At 45.7% G+C, this 23,085-nt stretch overlaps 1 protein-coding gene across 1 annotated transcript in view; it reads left to right on the forward strand.

Annotated features, from left to right (window-relative positions):
• Positions 1-23,085, forward strand: part of LOC137437010 (leucine-rich repeat-containing protein 17) — a 41,798-nt gene that overhangs the window by 13,051 nt on the left and 5,662 nt on the right. The window contains exon 4 of the mRNA XM_068131308.2: positions 14,942-15,287. Coding sequence (XP_067987409.2) covers positions 14,942-15,287 — 346 coding nt within the window. The remainder of the gene's footprint in view (positions 1-14,941; positions 15,288-23,085) is intronic.

A 23,085-nucleotide genomic window follows, 5' to 3' on the forward strand; every position in this document is an offset into this window, starting at 1 on the left:
TTGGGTCTCACCATCTGCCATGATCTTTCTTGGGAAAACCACATTTCCAAGCTGGCCTCCAAAGCCAGTCGCCGACTGGGCATCCTCCGTCGTGCGAAGTCCTTCCTAGGCACACCTGAGCTCCTCACCACATACAAGGCTTTCATCCACAGCTCAATGGAATACTGTTCTCCCCTATGGGCTGGTGCTCCTGCCTCACACCTGGCTCGGCTTCACGCTGTTGAATCCAAAGCTTTCAGAATCATTGGAATCTCCCGCGATGAAGCTATCTCTGAGGGCCTTTCACTCACTCACCGCAGGCAGGTAGGTGGTCTTTCTGTCTTCTACCGACTCCTCTCCGGCCTTGCTCCCCCAGCTCTCTCTGTGCTCTGTCCCCCAAATATTCCTACAGGTCGCACAAGATCTGCCAGCCACCCTCTGATGGTTAAACTGCCGAAATCTCGGCTCTCTGCTCACCTTCACTCTTTCATTCCTCTTTTCTCCCGCCTCTGGAACAAACTCCCACACTCACTTCAATCACACTCCTCCCTCCAGGTCTTCAAAACAGCTGTTCACCACCATCTCTTATCTTCCCCCATCCAAAACCTTGATCTTTTCTACCCCCACTAATTCACCCCAGATCCACCTTGTTTGAAATTCCAACTTCTTTCCTGGAAGTCTTGGCAGTGTCCATATGTTTTATACCTCTCCCACCCCCCCCCCCCCCCTTCCCATGCTTCCCCCCCAAAGCCCTCTCCCTCCCACAGTTCTCTCGATGTCTCCATGTCTCTCGGTCCTTGCTCTCAAATGTTGTGTTTGTGTCCTTCCCCCTCTCTCCCCATCTTGTCTACCGCTCCCGATGTTATTTGTTTTGTGTGTCTGTTTGTCTTTCTGTGTGATTAATGTTCGCTCTTTCACGAGCCTCGATCTTGTATACAAAAAAAAAAAGAAAAAAAAAAAAAAGGTTCTGATTACAAAAATGATTCCCAAATACTTCACCGTGCAGTTAGTATTATTCGCAGAGACAGAAAAATTACAACCAACAACTGAATATCCTAATATTGAACTTCCGTTTCCGGTCTTGCTGGCGAGGGTTCGTTTATTCTCAGCTCTCCACGCTATCCATCGAAATCGAAGTTAAGTAATTGTTCCCATTTGTATTTTCGTTATAACTGTATTTATTTTATGGTGTATGTACGTATATTGTCCCGGCGAAGATTTTCGGTGCAAATCTTTCATACATGTATTGAAAATCGTGTTAATTCGTGTTGTGTCTTGAGGCCTTGTACAGTGTACACTGTACAACCTTGAGGCTTTGTTTTTCTCTCAGCGGTCCGTCGTTTGTGATCCAATAACTTTCGTTCTCTGTTTTCCCAGTCTTTTCACCCCATAGCCTACTTCCTTATGTAAATCTCAACTAAAAAAAAAACAAAAAAAAAACATTTCCTTCTCTGTTCTCATTCGTTTATTCATTCTTATTCGTTCGTTCGTTCTTCGACCACGTGTTCCTCCCCCATTTCCCCAGATAGATTGTCAAATTTAAACTCGTTATTTTATCGTCCATGCGTTATTGTTTGATTATAGTTAGTTTTGGTTTGAATTTCCTGTAACTCGTAATTAATTAATCGTGTTCTGCTCTTCGTGTGCGGCCTTGTAGTTGTACCCCCGTCGGTGTTTGTTAACTTAAGCGTGTTTTGCTTGGCTCTTAGTTTTTTCCCTTCTACCCCGAACATAATACTCTGTCTAACATTCTAAATCCCCACCCCCCCCACCCCCCCCCCAAAAAAACAAAAAAAAACAAAAACATTTATTTTCCTTTCTCCACGTGTACTGTTGTCTCATCCTGTATTTTCTGTCCAGCTGTGCTGTTCGCCCCGCCCCCATTATCTCCTTGCCATCCACCGTTTGCCCTGTTCACGTGACTCGTGGTGGTCCCTCTCGGCTCTCCCCCCGTTGGTATTTTGTGCAGATAAGATTGTTCACGGTTCTGTTTAAATATTATTTAAATATGTTTAACCTTTCCCCTTCAGTGTTTTATTCAGTGGTATTTTACAACACGCTGTTTTTCTTCCTATTTAAAAGGCTTTTCTCAATTTCCTCTCCAACTCATTCCACTTCAAAAAAAAGAAATTCAATATCTTATACGTCTCCCTCACTACCTGGTCTAAATTCACATTCATTCCATCCCTCTTCCGTCGTTCTGAATCGGATTGCTAACTTGAAAATCACAACAAACACAATTTGTTTTCAATGTTCGTCTTTCATTAATCATCCACTTTCTAAACTCCCCTCTTGCCCCTCCCATCCAAATCCCCCCCCCTTGCACCTACACTCCTAAACTCCCCCCTTGCCTCTCCACTCTTAAACTCCCCCCTTGCCCCTCCACTCCTGAACTCCCCCCTTGCCCCTTCCCTCCTAAACTCCCCCCTTGCCCCTCCCCTCCAAATCCCCCCCCTCGCCCCTACACTCCTAAACTCCCCCCTTGCCCCTCCACTTCTAAACTCCCCCCTTGCCCCTTCCCTCCTAAACTCCCCCCTTGCCCCTCCCCTCCTAAACTCCCCCTCACTCCTCCCCTTCAAAACTCCCCCCCAACCCCTCCCATTCAAATCTCCCCCCATACCATTCCTCTCCAATTCTCCCTCCTCCCCCCTCCTCCTCAAAGCTGCCTCCTCCCCACTTCGTCTCCCTTCTATCTCATACCTCCACCCCCCCCCAACCTTCTACTTTCCTCTGCCCCCCCTCAAACAACCCCTCACTGTGCCTCATCCCTTCACCATCAAACCTTTCATCCTCCTCATCCTTCCCTTTCTTGGAACTCTTCTGCAATCTCTGACACACTATCAACTGCTCTCCCTACCTCCCCCTCTCATCCTTCATCTTACCCTACTCCTCCCCTCCCCTGTCCTGTACCCGATTCTCCCCCTCTCTCTTCATTAACAGTATGGACCTCAAACATCCGGGGCCTTCGCTCAAACATGACTGATCTCTCCATACAGGTTGCTTCTGACAATCCAGACTTGATCTGCTTAACAGAGACTTTCCTCCTTCAAGATGTCTCTGATTCCTTAATATCTCTTCTTGGTTACTCCCTCCTCCGGTAGGATAGACCTGAGCCTCGGCCTGGTGGTGGGGTGGCTATCTTAATCAAAAACTCTCTTCCTCACTCTCCTTGCACTGCCCTCTCTCCTCCTCACCCCCAGGAGTACCTCTGGCTACGGCTTCCTCTCCGCTCCCACCTTTTGTTCATATGTGTTCTGTACCGTCCCCCAAACAGTGATGACTCCATCTACATTTCACTGTCTGACAACATGGACCAACTTCTATCCACTCATCCCAACTCTCTCTTCCTCATATGCGGTGACTTCAACTGTCATCATGCCACCTGGTCGGGTGTGGGTTCCTCTCTCACCAGTCATGGCACCTCAGCAAAGGACTTCTGTGACTCACTGGGATTGACACAATCTGTCAATTTCCCGACCCGGATCTCAGCCAATGGAGTATCTTCTCTTCTAGACTTGGTTATGACAAACTTCCCTGCTAATGTCTGCTGCTCTTCTTCTGCTCCAATCGGTTCTTCTGATCATGTGCTTGTCAAAGTGGACATCTCTCTGGCCATTCTCAGAGAGCGTCCTCAGCGTCGACGAGTCTGGCATTTCACTCAGGCCGACTGGGACGGCCTTCAAGCAGCCATCAATCGTCTGGATTGGTCTCCCATCTCCACTGCCTCTGACATCAATTCTTCCTGGGAATTCTTCCAAAGCAAACTGATCTCTCTCATGCACAGATTTATCCCATCTCGCCTTCAGTTGTCTTACCCTTCCTCCCGTCCATGGTACACTGAATCTTGTGGTGAGGCAGTTGCCCTGAAACAACTTGCCTTTGCCTCTTGGAAGGCTAATCCAACTGAAGGCAATCTCAGTTCCTTCCACCAAGCTCGGAACAAGTGTGTGTCTACCCTCAGGAGTGCCAGGAAGCACTATCTCTCCTCACTCAAGAATGAACTCTCAAACCTGTCTCCTTCCTCCAAATCCTGGTGGCGTCTGGTCAAATCCGTTTCTGGTGTTTGTGCCCCCTCCATCCCCTCCGTTACCTCAAATGGCCACACAGTTGACATCGCACGTGACAAAGCCGAATGCCTCAACTCTGTGTTTGCCTCAAAATCCTTTGTCCCAAACCCATCTCTCTCTGTTCCCACCTTTCCCAGTCGAACCCAACTGCTCCTGGACTCTGTGTCCTTCTCTCCTGACAAGGTGGAGGAGTTTTTGTCAAACCTCGACTCTGATTCTGCAACTGGACCAGACGGCATCAGCCCACGGGTCCTAAAATCCTGCTCTGTCGCTCTATCTCACCCTCTCTCTGTTCTTTTCACCCTATCTTTTGCTCAAGGTCATCTGCCAGCATCCTGGAAATCAGCAAACATTACCGCTTTACACAAAAAAGGTGCAAAAACAGATCCTTGCAACTACAGACCAATCAGCCTGCTCCCAATTATCAGCAAAGTCATGGAATCCATCATTGCTTCGGATATGAAATCTTTCCTCTTCTCCAATGGCTTCATCTCTGTTCATCAATTTGGTTTCAGACCAGCTCACTCTACTCTGGACATGCTGCTTCTGCTGTCTCACGCTCACTCTACTCACGTCCTCAATGCCAAACAGGAAATCAGAGCTGTCTCCCTTGACATATCACGTGCCTTCGATACGGTCTGGCACCCAGCTCTGCTCACCAAACTCTCCTCCTATGGTATCCATGGAAATCTCCATGCATGGCTTGCGGACTTCCTCTCTGGTCGTAGTCAACGTGTGGCCCTGAATGGATTTCTCTCATCTCCCCTTCCTGTTCAGGCTGGAGTTCCCCAAGGCAGTGTGCTGGGCCCTGTGCTTTTTCTGGTCTTTATCAATGATCTCTCCGACTCTCTGGAAAATCCTCTCTATCTCTTTGCTGATGACTCCACTCTGCCGCTCCATTCCTCTTCCCTCAGATCGGCAGTCTGCAGCCTCCTCACTCTCTGAAGACCTGGACAAAATCACAGACTGGTCAAACAAGTGGAACATGTCTTTCAATCCTGACAAATCTCACACTCTTACTATGTCTCTCCGAAAAGATCGACTGGACAACCCTCCCATCTACTTTCTCAACAATCCTCTCCAAGAAGTTCTGTCGCTCAAGCTTTTGGGTCTCACTATCTGCCATGATCTTTCTTGGGAAAACCACATTTCCAAGCTGGCCTCCAAAGCCAGTCGCCAACTGGGCATCCTCCGTCGTGCGAAGTCCTTCCTAGGCACACCTGAGCTCCTCACCACATACAAGGCTTTCATCCGCAGCTCAATGGAATACTGTTCTCCCCTATGGGCTGGTGCTCCTGCCTCACACCTGGCTCGGCTCACGCTGTTGAATCCAAAGCTTTCAGAATCATTGGAATCTCCCGCGATGAAGCTATCTCTGAGGGCCTTTCACTCACTCACCGCAGGCAGGTAGGCGGTCTTTCTGTCTTCTACCGACTCCTCTCCGGCCTTGCTCCCCCAGCTCTCTCTGTGCTCTGTCCCCCAAATATTCCTACAGGTCGCACAAGATCTGCCAGCCACCCTCTGATGGTTAAACTGCCGAAATCTCGGCTCTCTGCTCACCTTCACTCTTTCATTCCTCTTTTCTCCCGCCTCTGGAACAAACTCCCACACTCACTTCAATCACACTCCTCCCTCCAGGTCTTTAAAACAGCTGTTCAGCACCATCTCTTATCTTCCCCCATCCAAAACCTTGATCTTTTCTACCCCCACTAATTCACCCCAGATCCACCTTGTTTGAAATTCCAACTTCTTTTCTGGAAGTCCTGGCAGTGTCCATATGTTTTATACCTCTCCCACCCCCCCCCCCCCCCCTTCCCATGCCTCCCCCCCAAAGCCCTCTCCCTCCCACAGTTCCTCTCGATGTCTCCATGTCTCTCGGTCCCTGCTCTCAAATGTTGTGTTTGTGTCCTTCCCCCTCTCTCCCCATCTTGTCTACCGCTCCCGATGTTATTTGTTTTATGTGTCTGTTTGTCTTTCTGTGTGATTAATGTTCGCTCTTTCACGAGCCTCGATCTTGTATACAAAAAAAAAAAAAAAAAAAAACAACCCAAGAAATTGATCTTAATGCATCAGCTGCGTTTAATTTAAATATTATTTAAATATTAAAATTAAATTATTAATTTAATTTAAATGCATTTAAATGCAATGCATGCATGCATGCATTTGCAATGCATGCATGCATTTGCAATGCATGCATTTTAATTAATTCATTATTTAAACATTATTTAAATATTATTTTAAATATTATTAAATATAATAAATAATATTATTTTTAAATATTATTAAATATTAATATTATTAAATACAATATTTAAATCAGATGCTAGTATCATTTTATTACAGATCAGGACACAGGGACCCTCAATGTAAAAATAAAATACAAAAACTTAACAAAAATGGAGGCCATCTTGATGACGTCACTTGAACATGTTCCCCCAAGGGGATTCTGGGTATTTTTGGTGTGTGAAGTAGTCAGGGCCCATACTTTATTAAAATATCAAAATTAGCTGGTAGGAAGCTAGTTGTCACTTCACCCTCATTTTCATGCTCAATCTGCAGCCCTACTGGCTCAGGCTTCAATTTCAGATCATGGGGGCTCCTGGAGGGTTACCGACCAAACTTCAGATCCCTACTCGACCCTTATTTGCCAACCCTTTACTCTGAAACCTTATACAGCCCTTCTACTCAATGGCCTGCACAATCTCTCAGGTTTCGACTTTTTGATTCCGGAGCATAGGGGCACTCATGGTGGAGGGTTGGGGGGGGGGGGGGGTTACCCGGTAAAACTTAAGATCCCTACTCGTCCGTTATTTACCAACTGAATGCTCTGAAACCCGATAGAGCCCATCTACTTGATGGTCCGCAAGATCAGTCTTAGATTTTTCGATTTTGGATCAGGGGGCCTCCCAGGGTTGACTGTCAGCTGTCTTGGGGCTATTTAAAAAAAATAATGCCGTACAAACCTTTTCATTTCATGCAAAAAAACAAACGTAACAATTTTCAGAGCCAATGACAAAAAGATTTAAAGGCTTTCAGTGCAACCCGAATTTTTTTTCAATGCCCATAAAATAAATAAAGTATTGCTGTGTGATGTTCTTTTGAGGTACACTATATCTTTATGGCATCACCATGCAAACCCTTGTCATGAGAAGGCAAGGGCTTCTCATCACAGGTCACTCATATTTATCTTTGCCACCAAAGGTGGGCAGAGGTTATCTTTTCACTCCTATTTGTCTGGTTGTTTGTGTGTGAGCACGATATCTCTAAACGTTTTGGACGGATTTGGACGAAACTTGGTGGACAGGATGGGTGTGTGACAAAGACAAATCGATTCTATTTTGGTGAAGACTCGAATCCAGATCCGATAATTTTTTATATTTTCCAAGTGATTCTTCGCCATTGAGAGATGGGGTCAAAAACAATGTAAAGCACGGTACTGTCAGACACTATTCGCAGGTTCCGCTATTCGCAGGTTCTGCGTATTTACGGGTGATAGCATACGACCTGTTTCTCTATTCGCGGAAAAGGGTCCCGTAAATTCGCGGTCTTTTTTTCTTTTTCGCAGCCGTGTTCCGTGAATTTGCGGGGGTTTTTTTTTCCTATTCGTGGCCGTGTTCTTGAATTCGCAGTTTTTCAGGTGCGCAAAAAATATTTCGCGGAAAAATAGTTCGCAGTTCCGCTATTCGCGGGTTCCGCGTATTTGTGGGTGATAAAATGTGACCTGTTTCTCTATTCACGGAAAAGTGTCCCGTAAATTTGCAGGTTTTTTTGCTGTTTGTGGCCGTGTTCCGCAAAATCGCAGGTTTGTTTTCCTATTCGCGGCCATGTTCCGCGAATTTGCGGGGTTTTTTTTCCTATTCGTGGCCGTGTTCTTGAATTCGCAGTTTTTCAGGTGCACAAAAAAAAAATTCATGAGCCGTTAGCTTCACATGCAGTATTTATAAAATCTTCATGGATTATCGTCGACATTCGTGGGATTTGTCTCGCCATTCGTGGATTTTGCCACTCTATTCACGATTTGGTCCTCTCTATTCGTGGATTCTCGTGACTCAAGAACCTATTCCCCCTTTTTCCATTGAAACAATGCCCCACTGTTCGTGGGTTTCGCTATTCGCGGATTTTCCAGGAACGTATCCCCTGCGAATAGTGGGGTCCGAGGGTATTTCAAAAGGTTGTGGGTGACTTATGACAAAACTAGGTGGATGGGTTTGGTAGGTGACAAGAGCAAGCCAATTTGATTTTGGTTCAGGTCCGGATGCAGATCTGGCCTATCAGTAGGATAGAAAACGTAAACTGTTCAGCCTGGTGGAGGTATGCACTCTACTGAGTGCCATTCTAGTTAATAGATCAAGCATCTGATTGAAAAGTACTCAATCTGATTGCAAGTGTAGGATGGAGATAACTCCATGCAAAGTGAATGTTTGTGAGATATATTAAAGCTCAAGCTCTATGCTTTTATTTAGAGCTCATAAAAGGTTTAAATATCCTTTGTGTTTGTCTGCAGTCAGGTCTGGTGTCTATAACGTTTGTTTGAGTGCGTTTTTTGTTGTTATCTCCATATGTGGTTTCAGAAGGTGGAACAAAGCCTTCCCAGGTCTCAAAGTATCTGTGTGTGTGTGTGTGTGTGTGTGTGTGTGTGTGTGTGTGTGTGTGTGTGTGTGTGTGTGTGTGTGTGTGTGTGTGTGTACGAGTGTGTGCAGATATATGTGTATGTGTGTGTAAGTTATCGTTGCCTGCTGTCTTCACACGTGGGTGGGTTTCAGGAGATGGAACGGAAACCTTCCAGGTCTCAAAGCGTGTGTGTGTGTGTGTGTGTGTGTGTGTGTGTGTGTGTGTGTGTGTGTGTGTGTGTGTGTGTGTGTGTGTGTGTGTGTGCTTTTTCCCAAGCTTTTTCCCAAGCCTTAGACTCAGTAAAAAAAGAAATCATTCTTAAAGCTCACGTCCATCTTCATCATTTGATTTTTATTCTCTGCAAACATAGGGATAACTATTTTGAGTATTTGCATGGTTGGAAAATACCAAACTTCCTCTAATGGAAGGATCTGGTGAGGAAAATGGAATAGAGTATGCTATGTCGCACCCCCCTCCTCCAGGAATAGAATAACGAATCGCCCCAGCAGCCTAATGCATGCTTTCATCCATGTTTACATATAAACATTTACTTTGAACAAGTAAGATAAAAAGCATCAAATTATTTCAAAGTACAACATGGATATAAAAGCTATGCCTCATGTGAGAGGAGTTTTGTTGTTTTATACAAACAACTGCTTCAGAAATTTTGTTGAAATTTTCTTTGTCCATAAAACGATTTCATAAATGCCAGATATTATAAAATGTAAACTCCAGGGCCCGGTTACTAGAAGCCTGGATAAGCCTATCCAGGGGATAAATTACATATCCTGCGCATTAAATTTATCCACAGGATAGCTTCTATCAACCGGACACATTAATGCTTTTGTAAAGATAGAACTTGTGGGTCAATATGTCATCAACGATCAAAAAAAATTGAAACGTTTTTCTGACAACAGACTTTTTTCGTATCCTGTAAAAAGTTGAGGCTGGTCGAAGAGCTAAACATGGAATGGATCGGGACAAAACAGAATAAACAAGCATTCTGAGTATTGCGCTGCAATACATGTCCCCTACTGGCAGTCTGTCGTCCGGAAAACTGTTGGGGAACAGACGAACCTCACGGTCTGAGGTAACTCGGCTAAAGATTATCCGATTTGCACCAAATAAAGTTCATGAATGGTTGCACAGACCCCTACTTCTCACTAAAAGGGGAAAAAGAATGTAAATCGGAGTTAAAATAAGCCCGCAAGGTCGCTCCGTGGAGCAGCCTGCACGTATTGCACTATGTGTGAATTATATAACTACCAACTCACAGTCTGAGGTAACTCCGCTAAAAATTATCCAATTTGCACCAAATAAAGTTCATGAATGGTTGCACAGATCCCTACTTCTCACTAAAAGTGGAAATAGAATGTAAATTGGAGTTAAAACAAGGAATATTAACAGCTTTGACTTACCGCACTCCAAATTATAGTCCGGAAAACTGTTGGGGAAATTACCAAAGTTCAAAGTGCCATAACTTTGTCAAAAATGATCGAAACGTCGTGAAGTTCGAACTTGATCTGTAACTTGTCATGAGGAAACCATGTACCAAGTTTGAAATCATTAGCTTTAAGAGTTTAGAAAAAAAGTCTGGAAAACTGTTCTTTGCGTGACGGACTGACAGACGGACTGACAGACAGACTGACAGACTGACAGACTGACAGACGGAGGGACGGAGTGCAAACCTATAGTCCCCTCCGGTGTACACCGGTAGGGGACTAATAAGATAACGAATCCTCTGAATAGGGCCGGCATCGGTTTTCTCTACAAAAAGTAACCCAAAAATGTTTGTTGCAATATTAGTTTCTATTTTAAAAACATTTTTCAAAATTGGATCTGGAAAACCAGATTTAGATTTCTCTGTGCAAAATTTACTGCATTTTCTGCCACATTTAAGTCAAACCCTCAATGTCTTTTCTTGAACTCACCGAGCTATATTGTGTCATTTTTCTGGCTCTCCTGAGAGTTGCCACACTTGCTGTGGGCTTTATGGAATGATATGAGATTGCCTTCGCTGTTGGTAAGGTGCAGTAATGTGGAAGAAAGGTAGGAGAGGGAGAGGGGATGGGGCGTAGGGAAGCTGGGTTGTGGCGATCCGAGGGAAAGGAAAGGGTGCAAGGTGGGGGGAGGGAAGAAGCTGGAAGGGTGTAGGAAAGGGAGGAAGCTGGGGGGTTACAGGACTGGACTGGACGGGACGGGACGGGATAGGGGGGGAGGTGAGCCAAGTGGGGACGGTGGAAAGCAGAGAGGGGGCGTAACAAGGGATAAGCTGAAGAGGTGGGGGGGGGGAGGGGCGACAGAGAGAGGTTGATGGGAGAGGTTAGGGAAAAATGGGAAGATGGGAGGAGGCAGGATGAAGGTGAAGATGGGAAGAGGCAATGGGAGGGGGCAGGATGAATGGAGAAGCTTTGAGGGGTGCAGTGAGGGTGAAGCTTTGAGAGGATAGTGTGAGGGGATACAGAAAAAAGGGACATGAAGGTGAGGGATGCTGAGGGAACACAGAAAAAGGATGGGATTGGAAAGACGTGGGCATGTAGGAGATGTGGTGAATGGTACTGGCATGGAGGGGTTTGACATCATTAATGGACATGAAGGGGAACTGATTGTCGTGTGCATGCAACTTCTGCAAAATGGAATTCTCAAGATTCCCAATATGGATATATGGAAACAGATACACTACATGACCAAAAGTATGTGGACGCCCAAACATTGAACATCTCATTCCAAAATCATGGGCATTGGCATGGAGTTGGTCCCCCCCCCCCCGCCCCCCCCCCCCCTTTGCTGTTATAACAGCCTCCACTCTTCTGGGAAAGCTTCCCGCTAGATGTTAGAACATTGCTGCGGGATTTGCTTCCATTCAGAACTGATGTTGGGCAATTAGGCCTGGCTCGCAGTCGGCGTTCCAATTCATCCCAAAGGTGTTTGATGGGGTTGAGGTCAGGGCTCTGTGCAGGCCAGTCAAGTTATTCCACACCGATCTCGACAAACCATTTCTGTATGGACCTTGCTTTGTGCATGGGGCCATTGTCATGCTGAAGCAGGAAACGGCCTTCCCCAAACTGTTGCCACCAAGTTGGAAGCACACAATCGTCTATTATGTCATTGTATGCTGTCGCGTTAAGATTTCCCTTCACTGGAACCAAGGAGCCCAGCCCAAACCATGAAAAACAGCCCCAGACCATTATTCCTCCTCCACCAAACTTTACAGTTGGCACTATGCATTCGGGCAGGTAGCATTCTCCTGGCATCCGCCAAACCCAGATTCGTCCGTCGGACTGCCAGATGGTGAAGCGTGATTCATCACTCCAGATAAGCGTTTCCACTGCTCCAGAGTCAAATGGTGGCGAGCTTTACACCACTCCAGCCAACGCTTGGCATTGGGCATGGTGATCTTAGGCTTGTGTGCGGCTGCTCAGCCATGGAAACCCATTTCATGAAGCTCCCGACGAACAGTTGTTGTGCTGACGTTGCTTCCAGAGGCAGTTTGGAACTTGGTAGTGAGTGTTGCAACCGAGGACAAACGCTTTTTATGCGCTACGCGCTTCAGCACTCCGTGGTCCGGTTCTGTGAGCTTGTGTGGCCTACCACTTCACGGCTGAGCTGTTGTTGCTCCTATACGTTTCCACTTTACACTAACAGCACTTAGAGTTGACAGGGGCAGCTCTAGCAGGGCAGAAATTTGACGAACTGACTTGTTCGAAAGGTGGCATCCTGTGACGGTGCCACTTTGAAAGTCACTGAGCTCTTCAGTATGGCCCATTCTACTGCCAATGTTTGTCTATGGAGATGGCATGGCTGTGGGCTTGATTATACATACCTGTCAGCATTGGGTGTGGCTGAAACCAGGCATTGGGTGTGCCACTAATTAGAAGGGGTGTCCGCATACTTTCGGTCATGTAGTGTTTCATGGGAGAGGTTGTTTGAATCGTTGCTGAAGGCATGGACAAAAGTGGTACTTTAGGTATAGGAGGGTTGATGGACCAAGCATTTAGGAGTGAGATAGGTTTGAGAAATAAACATTGGAAAGAAGAAGAAGAAGGAGAGGATTGAGGTTAATGAAGATGATGTGGGGTGTTCCTGACGGATAAATAAGGAAAGTGAAGCATTTAAAAAAAAAAAAAAAAGAAGTTTTTAATAGAAGAAGTGTTTCATTCAATGAAGATTCAGTTTGGAGATATTGAGAAAAGGAAAGGATAAAGAATGCACGGCCCGGGTTTGTGATTGTACCAATGTATGGTACAGGAAATACAGGCAGATTTAATTTGTGATTTCTTTCTCTATTTTGGAAGCAAGGAGGAGGAATAGTTGAGGAAGCTGAAAGGATTGTTACTTGAGAGAAGGGAAGGGGAATGGTACATAGTGTCAGAGCAGAGAGAGAATTTGCTGAGGTTCTACAGGACACAAATGCAGAGAGAGAAAACGAGCTTAGCTGAACCCTGCACGAATAGGCCCGGGCCATGTGGACACGGCTTTGACAATACAATACAATACAACACAACAAAGTAAGGCTTAACATGGAAAATTAGATGAAAACACAAACCGCAAACACAGGGCTGAAAATATAACACACTAGAACGTCACTTGGAAGAGAGCACATACAGTGCATTCAGAAAGTATTCAGACCCCTTCACTTTTTTCACATTTTGTTATGTTGCAGCCTTATGCTAAATTCGTTTAAATTCATTTTCCCCCTCATCAATCTACACTCAATACCGCGTAATGACAAAGAGAAAACAGGATTTTAGAAAGTTTTGCAAATTTATTAAAAAGAAAAAACTAAAATATCACATCGACGTAAGTATTCAGACCCTTTGCTATGACACTTGAAATTTAGCTCAGGTGCCTCCCATTTCTCTTCATCATCTTTGATATGTTTCTACACCTTGATTGGAGTCCACCTGTGGTAAATTCAATTGATTGGACATGATTTGGAAAGGCACACACCTGTCTATAAAAGGTCTCACAGCTGACGATGCATATCAGAGCAAAAACCAAGCCATGAGGTCGAAGGAACTGCCTGCAGAGCTCAGAGACAGGATTGTGTCGATGCACAGATCTGGGGAAGCCTACAAAAAAAACATTCTGCTGCATTGAAGGTTCCCAAGAGCACAGTGGCCTCCATGATTCTTAAATGGAAGAAGTTTGGAACAACCAGGGCTCTTCCTTGAGCTGGCCGCCCGGCCAAACTGAGCAATCGGGGGAGAAGGGCCTTGGGCCTTGATAAGAGAGGTGACCAAGAACCACGATGGTCACTCTGGCTGAGCTCCAGAGATCCTGTGTGGAGATGCACCGAAAGGATTCTCAGACTGTGAGAAACAAGATTATGTGGTCTGATGAAACCAAGATTGAACTGTTTGGCCTCAATTCTAAGCATCATGTCTGGAGGAAACCAGGCACCGCTCATCACCTGCCAAATACCATCCGAACGGTGAAGCATTGTGGTGGCAGCATCATACTGTGGGGGTGTTTTTCAGCAGCAGGGACTGGGGGACTGGTCAGGGTTGAGGGAACAAAGAACGGAGCAAAGTACAGAGATATCCTTCGTGAAAACCTGAAACAGCGCTCAGGACCTCAGACTGGGCCGAAGGTTCACCTTCCAACAGGACAATGACCCGAAGCACACAGCCAAGACAACGCAGGAGTGGCTGTGGGACAACTCTGTGAAGGTCCTCGAGTGGCCCAGCCAGAGCCCTGACTTGAACACAATCGAACATCTCTGGAGAGACCTGAAAATGGCTGTCCACCAACGGTCCCCATCCAACCTGACAGAGCTTGAGAGGATCTGCAGAGAAGAATGGCAGAAAATCTCCAAATCCAGGTGTGCAAAGCTCGTCGCGTCGTACCCAAGAAGACTCGAGGCTGTAATCGCTGCCAAAGGTGCTTCAACTAAGTACTGAGTTAAGGGTCTGAATACTTATCTCAATGTGATATTTCAGTTTTTTCTTTTTAATAAATTTGCAAAACTTTCTAAAATCCTGTTTTCTCGTTGTCATTATGGGGTATTGAGTGGAGATTGATGAGGGGGAAAAAAATGAGATGAGTCACCTCTCTTACCATTCTCACATGCGACATAAACAGTAAATTATTTATAAGTATTTCTTACGAAAAGGATATGTGGTGTTTTAGGGGTGAGGTCCGTGGGACAAGCATGGTGTCTAAGTAGCCTCCTGTTGTGTGCGTGTGTGATGACCAGCGAAGAAATAATATTTCATCATGTATTCTCATTTTAAACATACAATCGTAAATAACCCTAATCGATCTCTCTCCTGACTCCAAAGATGCCTTTTTTGGGCTCCACATGCTGGAGCACATGGACATGCGGGACAACAAGCTTCAAACGTTGGAGTTTGGTACACTGCAGGACATGTATGCCTTGCAAACGCTGCTAATAGAGGACAACCCATGGAGATGTGATTATTACATCCACTACTTGGTCTACTGGCTCAGATATCATTCCAATGTTGTCTATGGAGACCCCATTTGTGCCGAGCCTTTTGAATTCCACAGCTGGACGCTGGTAAACTACATGAGACATTACTACACGGGCTGCCAGGTCCAGGGGTCAGGGATCAAACGAGATGGATGGACTCACCATGACATGGCTCCTGTAGAACGAAAAAGGTGGTGAGTGTGCATTGATTCTCATATACAGCAATTCATTTGGGGCGAAGACGAGATGAGGGGAAAATAAATCCCTTTAGGAAAATTTCACAACCAATAGATAAAGTAATCCATTATTATAGCCAATAACTAAACTAATGCATGCAACAAATTACATCATCTACCTCTCTCAATACAGAGCGTCAGTTCTGCTGAAGAAGTTTCTTGGCCAGCGTTACAATTCAGGATGGGTCTCCACTCCAATATAATAAATCAGCACAGGAATTTGGCCATGGTGCCGGTGATAGCTCACCCACTCTTTTTTTTTTTTTTTTTTTGTATACTGAATCGAGGCTCGTGAAAGAGCTAACATTTACTTCACAAACAAATCAACCAGACAAACAAAATATATAAAAAGAGGGAGCGGAAGACAAGATGGGGAGAGAAGGGGAAGCACACAAACACAACATTTGAGAGCAGGGAGATGTGTGGAAGGGAGAGGGCTTGGGGGAAGGAGGCGTGGGAAGGGGGGGGGGGGGTGGAGGGAGAAGTATAAAACACAAGGACACCAAGGACTTCCAGGACAGAAGTTGGTATTTCAAAAAAGTGGAATTGGGGTGAAATTAGCGGTGGTAGAAAAGATCAAGGTTTTGGATGGGGGAAGATAAGAGATGGTGGTGAACAGCTGTTTTAAAGACCTGGAGGGTGGAGTGGGATTGAAGAGAGTGAGGGAGTTTGTTCCAGAGGCGGGAGAAAAGAGGAATGAAGGAGTGAAGGTGAGCAGAGAGTCTTGATTTTGGCAGTTTGACCATAAGAGGGTTGCAGGCAGATCTTGTGCGACCTGTAGGAATATTTGCGGGACAGAGCCCAGAGAGAGCTGGGGGGGCAAGGCCAGAGAGGAGTCGGTAGAAGACGGAAAGACCACCAACCTGCCTGCGGTGAGTGAGTGAGAGGCCCTTGGAGTTAGCTTCATCGCGGGAGATTCCAATGATTCTGAATGCTTTGGTTTCAACAGCGTGAAGTCGAGCTAGGTGTGAGGCAGGAGCACCAGCCCAGAGGGGAGAGCAGTATTCCATTGAGCTGCGGATGAAAGCCTTGTATGTGGTGAGGAGCTCAGGTGTGCCAAGGAAGGACTTCACACGACGGAGGATGCCCAGTCGGCGACTGGCTTTGGAGGCCAGATTTGAAATGTGGTTTTCCCAGGAAAGATCATGGCAGATAGTGAGACCCAAAAGCTTGAGTGACAGAACTTCTTGGAGAGGATTATTCAGAAAGTGGATGGGAGGGTTGTCCAGTCGGTCTTTTCGGAGAGACATCATAAGAGTGTGAGATTTGTCAGGATTGAAAGACATGTTCCACTTGTTTGCCCAGTCTGTGATTTTGTCCAGGTCTGCAGAGAGTGAGGAGGTTGCAGACTGCCGATCTGAGGGATGAAGAATGGAGCGACAGAGAGTAGAGTCATCAGCAAAGAGATACAGAGGATTTTCAAGAGAGTCAGAGAGATCATTGATGAAGACCAGAAAAATCACGGGGCCCAGAACACTGCCTTGGGGAACTCCAGCCTGAACAGGAAGAGGAGATGAGAGAAACCCATTCAGGGCCACACGTTGACTACGACGAGAGAGGAAGTCCGCCAGCCATGCGTGGAGATTTCCATGGATACCAAAAGAGGAGAGTTTGGTGAGCAGAGCGGGGTGCCAGACCGTATCGAAGGCATGTGATATGTCAAGGGAGACTGCTCTAATTTCCTGTTTGGCATTGAGGACCTCCATCCATTGTTGAGAAAGCAGAAGCTGCATGTCCAGAGTAGAGTGTCCAGGTCTGAAACCAAATTGATGATCAGAGATCAAGCCATTGGAGAAGAGGAAAGATTTCATATCTGAAGCAATGATGGATTCCATGACTTTGCTGATAATTGGGAGAAGGCTGATTGGTCTGTAGTTGCTGGGATCTGTTTTTGCACCTTTTTGTGCAAAGCGGTGATGTTGGCAGATTTCCAAGCAGATGGAAGATGACCTTGAGCAAAAGAGAGGGTGAAGAGAACAGAGAGAGGGAGTGAAAGAGCGGAAGAACAGGATTTTAGGACGCTTGGGCTGATGCCGTCAGGTCCAGTTGCAGAATCCGAGTCGAGGGTTGACAGAAACTTTTCCACCTTGTCAGGAGGAAAGGACACAGAGTCCGGGAGCAGCTGGGTACGACTGGGTATGGTGGGTACAGAGAGGGATGGGTTTGGGACACAAGATTTAGAGGCAAACACAGAGTTGAGGCATTCAGCTTTTTCACGTGCGGAGTCAGCCGTGTGGTCATTTGAGGTGAGGGAGGGGATGGAGGGGGAACAAACACCAGAGACAGATTTGCCCAGACGCCACCAGGATTTGGAAGAGGGAGACAGATAAGAGAGTTCGGTCCTGAGAACGGAGAGATATTGTTTCCTGGCTCTCCTGAGGGTGGACACACACTAGTTTCGGGCTTTGTGAAAGGAAATGAGATTTCCTTCCGTTGGATTTGCTTTCCAGGAGATGAAAGCAAGTTGTTTCTGGGCAATAGCCTCACCACAAGATTCCGTGTACCATGGACGGGAGGAATGGTATGACAACTGAAGACGAGATGGGATAAATCTGTGCATGAGAGAGAGCAATTTACTTTGGAAGAACTCTTCGCGAAGGACACGGTGGTATAATACTAGCAGACGCAATCCCAGTTGAATGTCCATCCGAGGGACGGCACATGCATCGATGCATCATTGCATCAGCCTTTCTGCGAAGCACAAGAATTGCAGTTTTTAGGTGGAATGAGGTTCAAACCCAGGCTTATTCCTGTGTGGAATAAGCTAAGATTTAGTCATTTTTTCAGCTTTTTTTGTTTTATTCCACTGCAATCCAAAGAAATACCTATGTGGATGCCAATATTTTAAAATTTAAACAATTTTCTGGAAGAAATGGTGCATTATTTGAAAAAAGTGCAAGGGTGCCAATATTTTTGGCCACGACTGCATATAGATATGGTAGAAAAGACCTTAGGGAAGGTAGAAAACGTAATCTTGCTAATCTCAAGGCTGAACTCTCCAACCAGTATCCTGCCTTAAAGTTATAGTGTCACTTTGTCAAGTCGATCTCTGATTCTCCATTAGATGCCAATATAAACGAGGGGTAAACATAGAGGTAGAAAAATAAAAGACGAGTTGTTGTTAAGGTCAATTATATTGGTTATACTGGTTGTGTAAGTAGTTCCATCAATATCAGTCTGTTTACATCAGCCAACAAACTTACTGAACACCCCCATTCATCTGCAACATTTCTCGGTGAAGTACAATGAAGGTGCACGAATACTAACTTTTTTAAATTCGCGAAGCTATTCCTTTACGTGCTTGCCTTAAGTTTATTAAATACACTGAATTTGATTTGAGTCATAGCAGATCTTGTGGCATTCGAGTGAAGTCTGCTGGTTCTCTTGTAAAACCCTTGTAAAACCCTTGTAAAAACTTCTCAAGATATAATGAGCTTCTCATCCGGTCGGATTATCACAATAGAAGGCTATATACTATACGGTGATACCCCACACGAAGCAACTCCACTTTGCATGAATTCGCTTTAGCATGAACTAAATAATCAGTTTTTAATTACCTGAACAAAATTGTTTCAATCCATCAAGCTAGTCAAACATTACACGTTTCAACACACCGCCTCAACTGAAAACGCGACCGCTGGTGTTGACATCGCTGGCAGCTAATTAGAGCGTGTCTCTTCTCAACCAATCATCGCACACGTTGTTGTCTTCCTGCTCTGTGCGCCACGAAATTAGTAATTGTGCCAAAAGCCTTGAGCTCTGGCTACGGCATCCTCTCTGCTCCCACCTTTTGTTCATATGTGTTTTGTACCGTCCTCCAAACAGTGAAGACTCCATTTACATCTCACTTTCTGACAACATGGACCAACTTCTATCCACTCATCCTAACCCTCTCTTCCTCATATCTGGTGACTTCAACTGTCATCATGCCAGCTGGCTGGGTGTGGGTTCTTCTCTCACCAGCCATGGCACCTCAGCAAAGCACTTCTGCGACTCATTGGGACTGACACAACCTGTCAATTTCCCGACCCGGATCTCAGTCAACGGAGTATCTTCTCTTCTAGACTTGGTTAAAACAAACTTCCCTGCAAATGTCTGCTGCTCTTCTTCTGCTCCAATCGGTTCTTCTGCTCATGTGCTTGTTAAAGTGGACATCTCTCTGGCTATTCGCAGAGAGCCTCCTCAGCGTCGACGAGTCTGGCATTTCACTCAGGCCGACTGGCACGGTCTTCAAACAGCCATCAATCATCTGGACTGATCTCCCATCTCTACTGCCTCTGACATCAACTCTTCCTGGGAATTCTTCCAAATTAAACTGCTCTCTCTCATGCACAGATTTATCCCATCTCGTCTTCAGTTGTCATACCCTTCCTCCCGTCCATGGTACACGGAATCTTGTGGTGAGCCAGTTGCCCTGAAACAACTTACCTTTGCCTCTTGGAAGGCTAATCCAACTGAAAGAAATCTCAGTTCCTTCCACCAAGCTCGGAACAAGTGTGTGTCTACCCTCAGGAGAGCCAGGAAGCACTATCTCTCTACTTTCAAGACTGAACTCTCAAACCTGTCTCCTTCCTCCAAATCCTGGTGGTGTCTGCTCAAATCTGTTTCTGGCGTTTGTTCCCCCTCCATCCCCTCCCTTACCTCAAATAGCTACACAGTTGACACCGCACGTGACAAAGCCGAATGCCTCAACTCTATGTTTGCCTCAAAATCTTGTGTCCCAAACCCATCACTCTCTGTACCCACCTTACCCGGTTGAACCCAGATGCTCGTGGACTCTGTGTCCTTCTCTCCTGACAAGGTGGAGAAGTTTCTCTCAAACCTCAACTCTGATTCTGCAACTGGACCAGAAGGCATCAGCCCACGGGTCCTAAAATCCTCCTCTGCCGCTCTATCTCATCCTCTCTCTGTTCTCTTCACCCTCTCTTTTGCTCAAGGTCATCTGCCATCAGTTTGGAAATCAGCCAACATTACCGCTTTACACAATAAAGGTGCAAAAACAGATCCTTGCAACTACAGACCAATCAGCCTGCTCCCAATTATCAGCAAAGTCATGGAATCCATCATTGCTTTGGATATCAAATCCTTCCTCTTCTCCAATGCCTTGATCTGATCATCAATTTGGTTCCAAACCAGGTCACTCGACTCTGAACATGCTGCTTCTGCTGTCTCAACAATGGATGGAGGTCCTCAATGCCAAACAGGAAATCAGAGCTGTCTCCTTTGACACATCACATGTCTTCGATACGGTCTGGCACCCCGCACTGCTCGCCAAACTCTCCTCTCCTCCTATGGTATCCATGGAAATATCCACGCATGGCTTGCGGACTTCCTCTCTGGTCGTAGTCAACATGTGGCCCTGAATGGATTTCTCTCATCTCCCCTTCCTGTTCAGGCTGGAGTTCCCCAAAACAGTGTTCTGCGCCCTATGCTTTTTCTGGCCTTCAGCAATGATCTCTCCAACTCTCTGGAAAATCCTCTCGATCTCTTTGCTGATGACTCCACTCTCTGCCGATCCATTCCTCATCCCTCAGATCGGCAGTCTGCAGCCTCCTCCCTCTCTGCAGACCTGGACAAAATCAGAGACTGGTCAAACAAGTGCAACATGTCTTTCAATCCTGACAAATCTCACACTCTTACTATGGCTCACCGAAAAGACCAACTGGACAACCCTCCCATCTACTTTCTCAACAATCCTCTCCAAGAAGTTCTGTCACTCAAGCTTTTGGGTCTCACTATCTGCCATGATCTTTCCTGGGAAAACCACATTTCCAAGCTGGCCTCCAAAGCCAGTCGCCGACTGGGCATCCTCCGTCGTGCGAAGTCCTTCCTTGGCACACCTGAGCTCCTCACCACATACAAGGTTTTCATTCGCAGCTCAATGGAATACTGCTCTCCCCTCTGGGCTGGTGCTTCTGCCTCACACCTAGCTCGGCTTCACGCTGTTGAAACCAAAGCTTTCAGAATCATTGGAATCTCCCGCGATGAAACTGATTGTGAAGGCCTTTCACTCACTCACCATAGGCAGGTAGGTGGTCTTTCTATCTTCTACCGACTCCTATCCGGCCAAGCTCCCCCAGCTCTATCTGTTCTCTGTCCCCCAAATATTCCTACAGGTCGCACAACATCTGCCAGCAACCCTCTTCTGGTGAAATTGACAAAATCAAGACTCTCTATTCACCTTCACTCTTTCATTCCTCTTTTCTCCCGCCTCTGGAACAAACTCCCCCACTCCTTTCAATCCCACTCCTCTCTCCAGGTCTTTAAAACAGCTGTTCACCACCATTTCTTATCTTCCCCCATCCAAAACCTTGATCTTTTCTACCCCCGTTAATTCACCCCAGATACACTTTTTTGAAATACCAACTTCTTTCCTGGAAGTCCTAGCAGTGTCCATGTGTTTTATACCTCTCCCACCCCCCCCCCCCCCTTCCACCCTCCTTCCCATACCTCCTCCCCCCAAGCCCTCTCCCTCCCACAGATCTGCCGATGTCCCTGTTCGCTGCTGTTGTACTTGTGTGCTTTCCTCTCTTTCCCCATCTTGTCTTCCACTCCCTTTATTGTATGTTTTGTGTGTCCGTTTTTTTTTGTGTGTGATTAATGTTAGCTCTTACACGAGCCTCGATCTTATATGCAAAAAAAAAAAAAAAAATGCTGAAATTTAAAGTGTTAAGGCGAATGGAGTCGGGTGTTTGTGCTGGTACTGCTGGGTGTAAATTTGGTTTATGGAAGTCATCTATAAGGCCAATTGCAAACAACAAAGAAACAAAATAAAGCATCAAGTCAGTCCACGACTCCCGTAGTTGTTACGAAATTAATGACATCTTGGAACAGTATAATGGTGAAGATGGAGAGACTTTTATCCTCTTCAATTGAGGATATGAATCAGCACGTTCTGCCTTTAAACCAGGCAGTAATTATGGCTAAGGCTTAGATGATGAAGTGACAGAGCATGAAGGTGAGAGATAAGGTGCTGAGTTTATATGATGAAGTGAAAAAGCAGGTAGGAAAGGGATAAGGTGCTGAGTTTATATGATGAAGTGACAGAGCATGAAGGTGAGGGATAAGGTGCTGAGTTTATATGATGAAGTGAAAAAGCAGGTAGGAAAGGGATAAGGTGCTGAGTTTATATGATGAAGTGACAGAGCATGAAGGTGAGGGATAAGGTGCTGGGTTTATATGATGAAGTGAAAGAGCATCAAGGTGAGGAGTAAGGCCTGAGTTTATATGATGAAGTGAAAGATCATAAAGGCGAGGGATGAGGCCTGAGTTTATATGATGAAGTGAAAGAGCATCAAGGTGAGGAGTAAGGCCTGAGTTTATATGATGAAGTGGAAGATCATAAAGGCGAGGGATGAGGCCTGAGTTTATATGATGAAGTGAAAGAGCAATTTATATGATGAAGTCCCTCTAAGTTTAAAGTCCATGTGGATGTGTACCCTCCACAGATAGTTTTTAATGTGCACGAAACAGGGATGTTTTAGAAGAGGATGCCTTCTCGTACGTTAATTACCAAGGAAGAGCGACATGCCTCTGGCTTCATGGTATCAAAAGACTGCATTACACTCCTTCACAAACATTAACACTCTGTAACCTTTACACTCCGACATGACACTTTTTTTTTTTTTGTTTTTTTTTTTTTGTATACAAGATCGAGGCTCGTGAAAGAGCGAACATTAATCACACAAAAAGACAAACAGACACATAAAACAAATAACATCGGGAGCGGTAGACAAGATGGGGAGAGAGGGGGAAG

The sequence above is a fragment of the Myxine glutinosa genome, chromosome 11 (assembly GCF_964187855.1).
Source record: "Myxine glutinosa chromosome 11, kmMyxGlut1.1, whole genome shotgun sequence".
NCBI lineage: Eukaryota > Metazoa > Chordata > Myxini > Myxiniformes > Myxinidae > Myxine > Myxine glutinosa.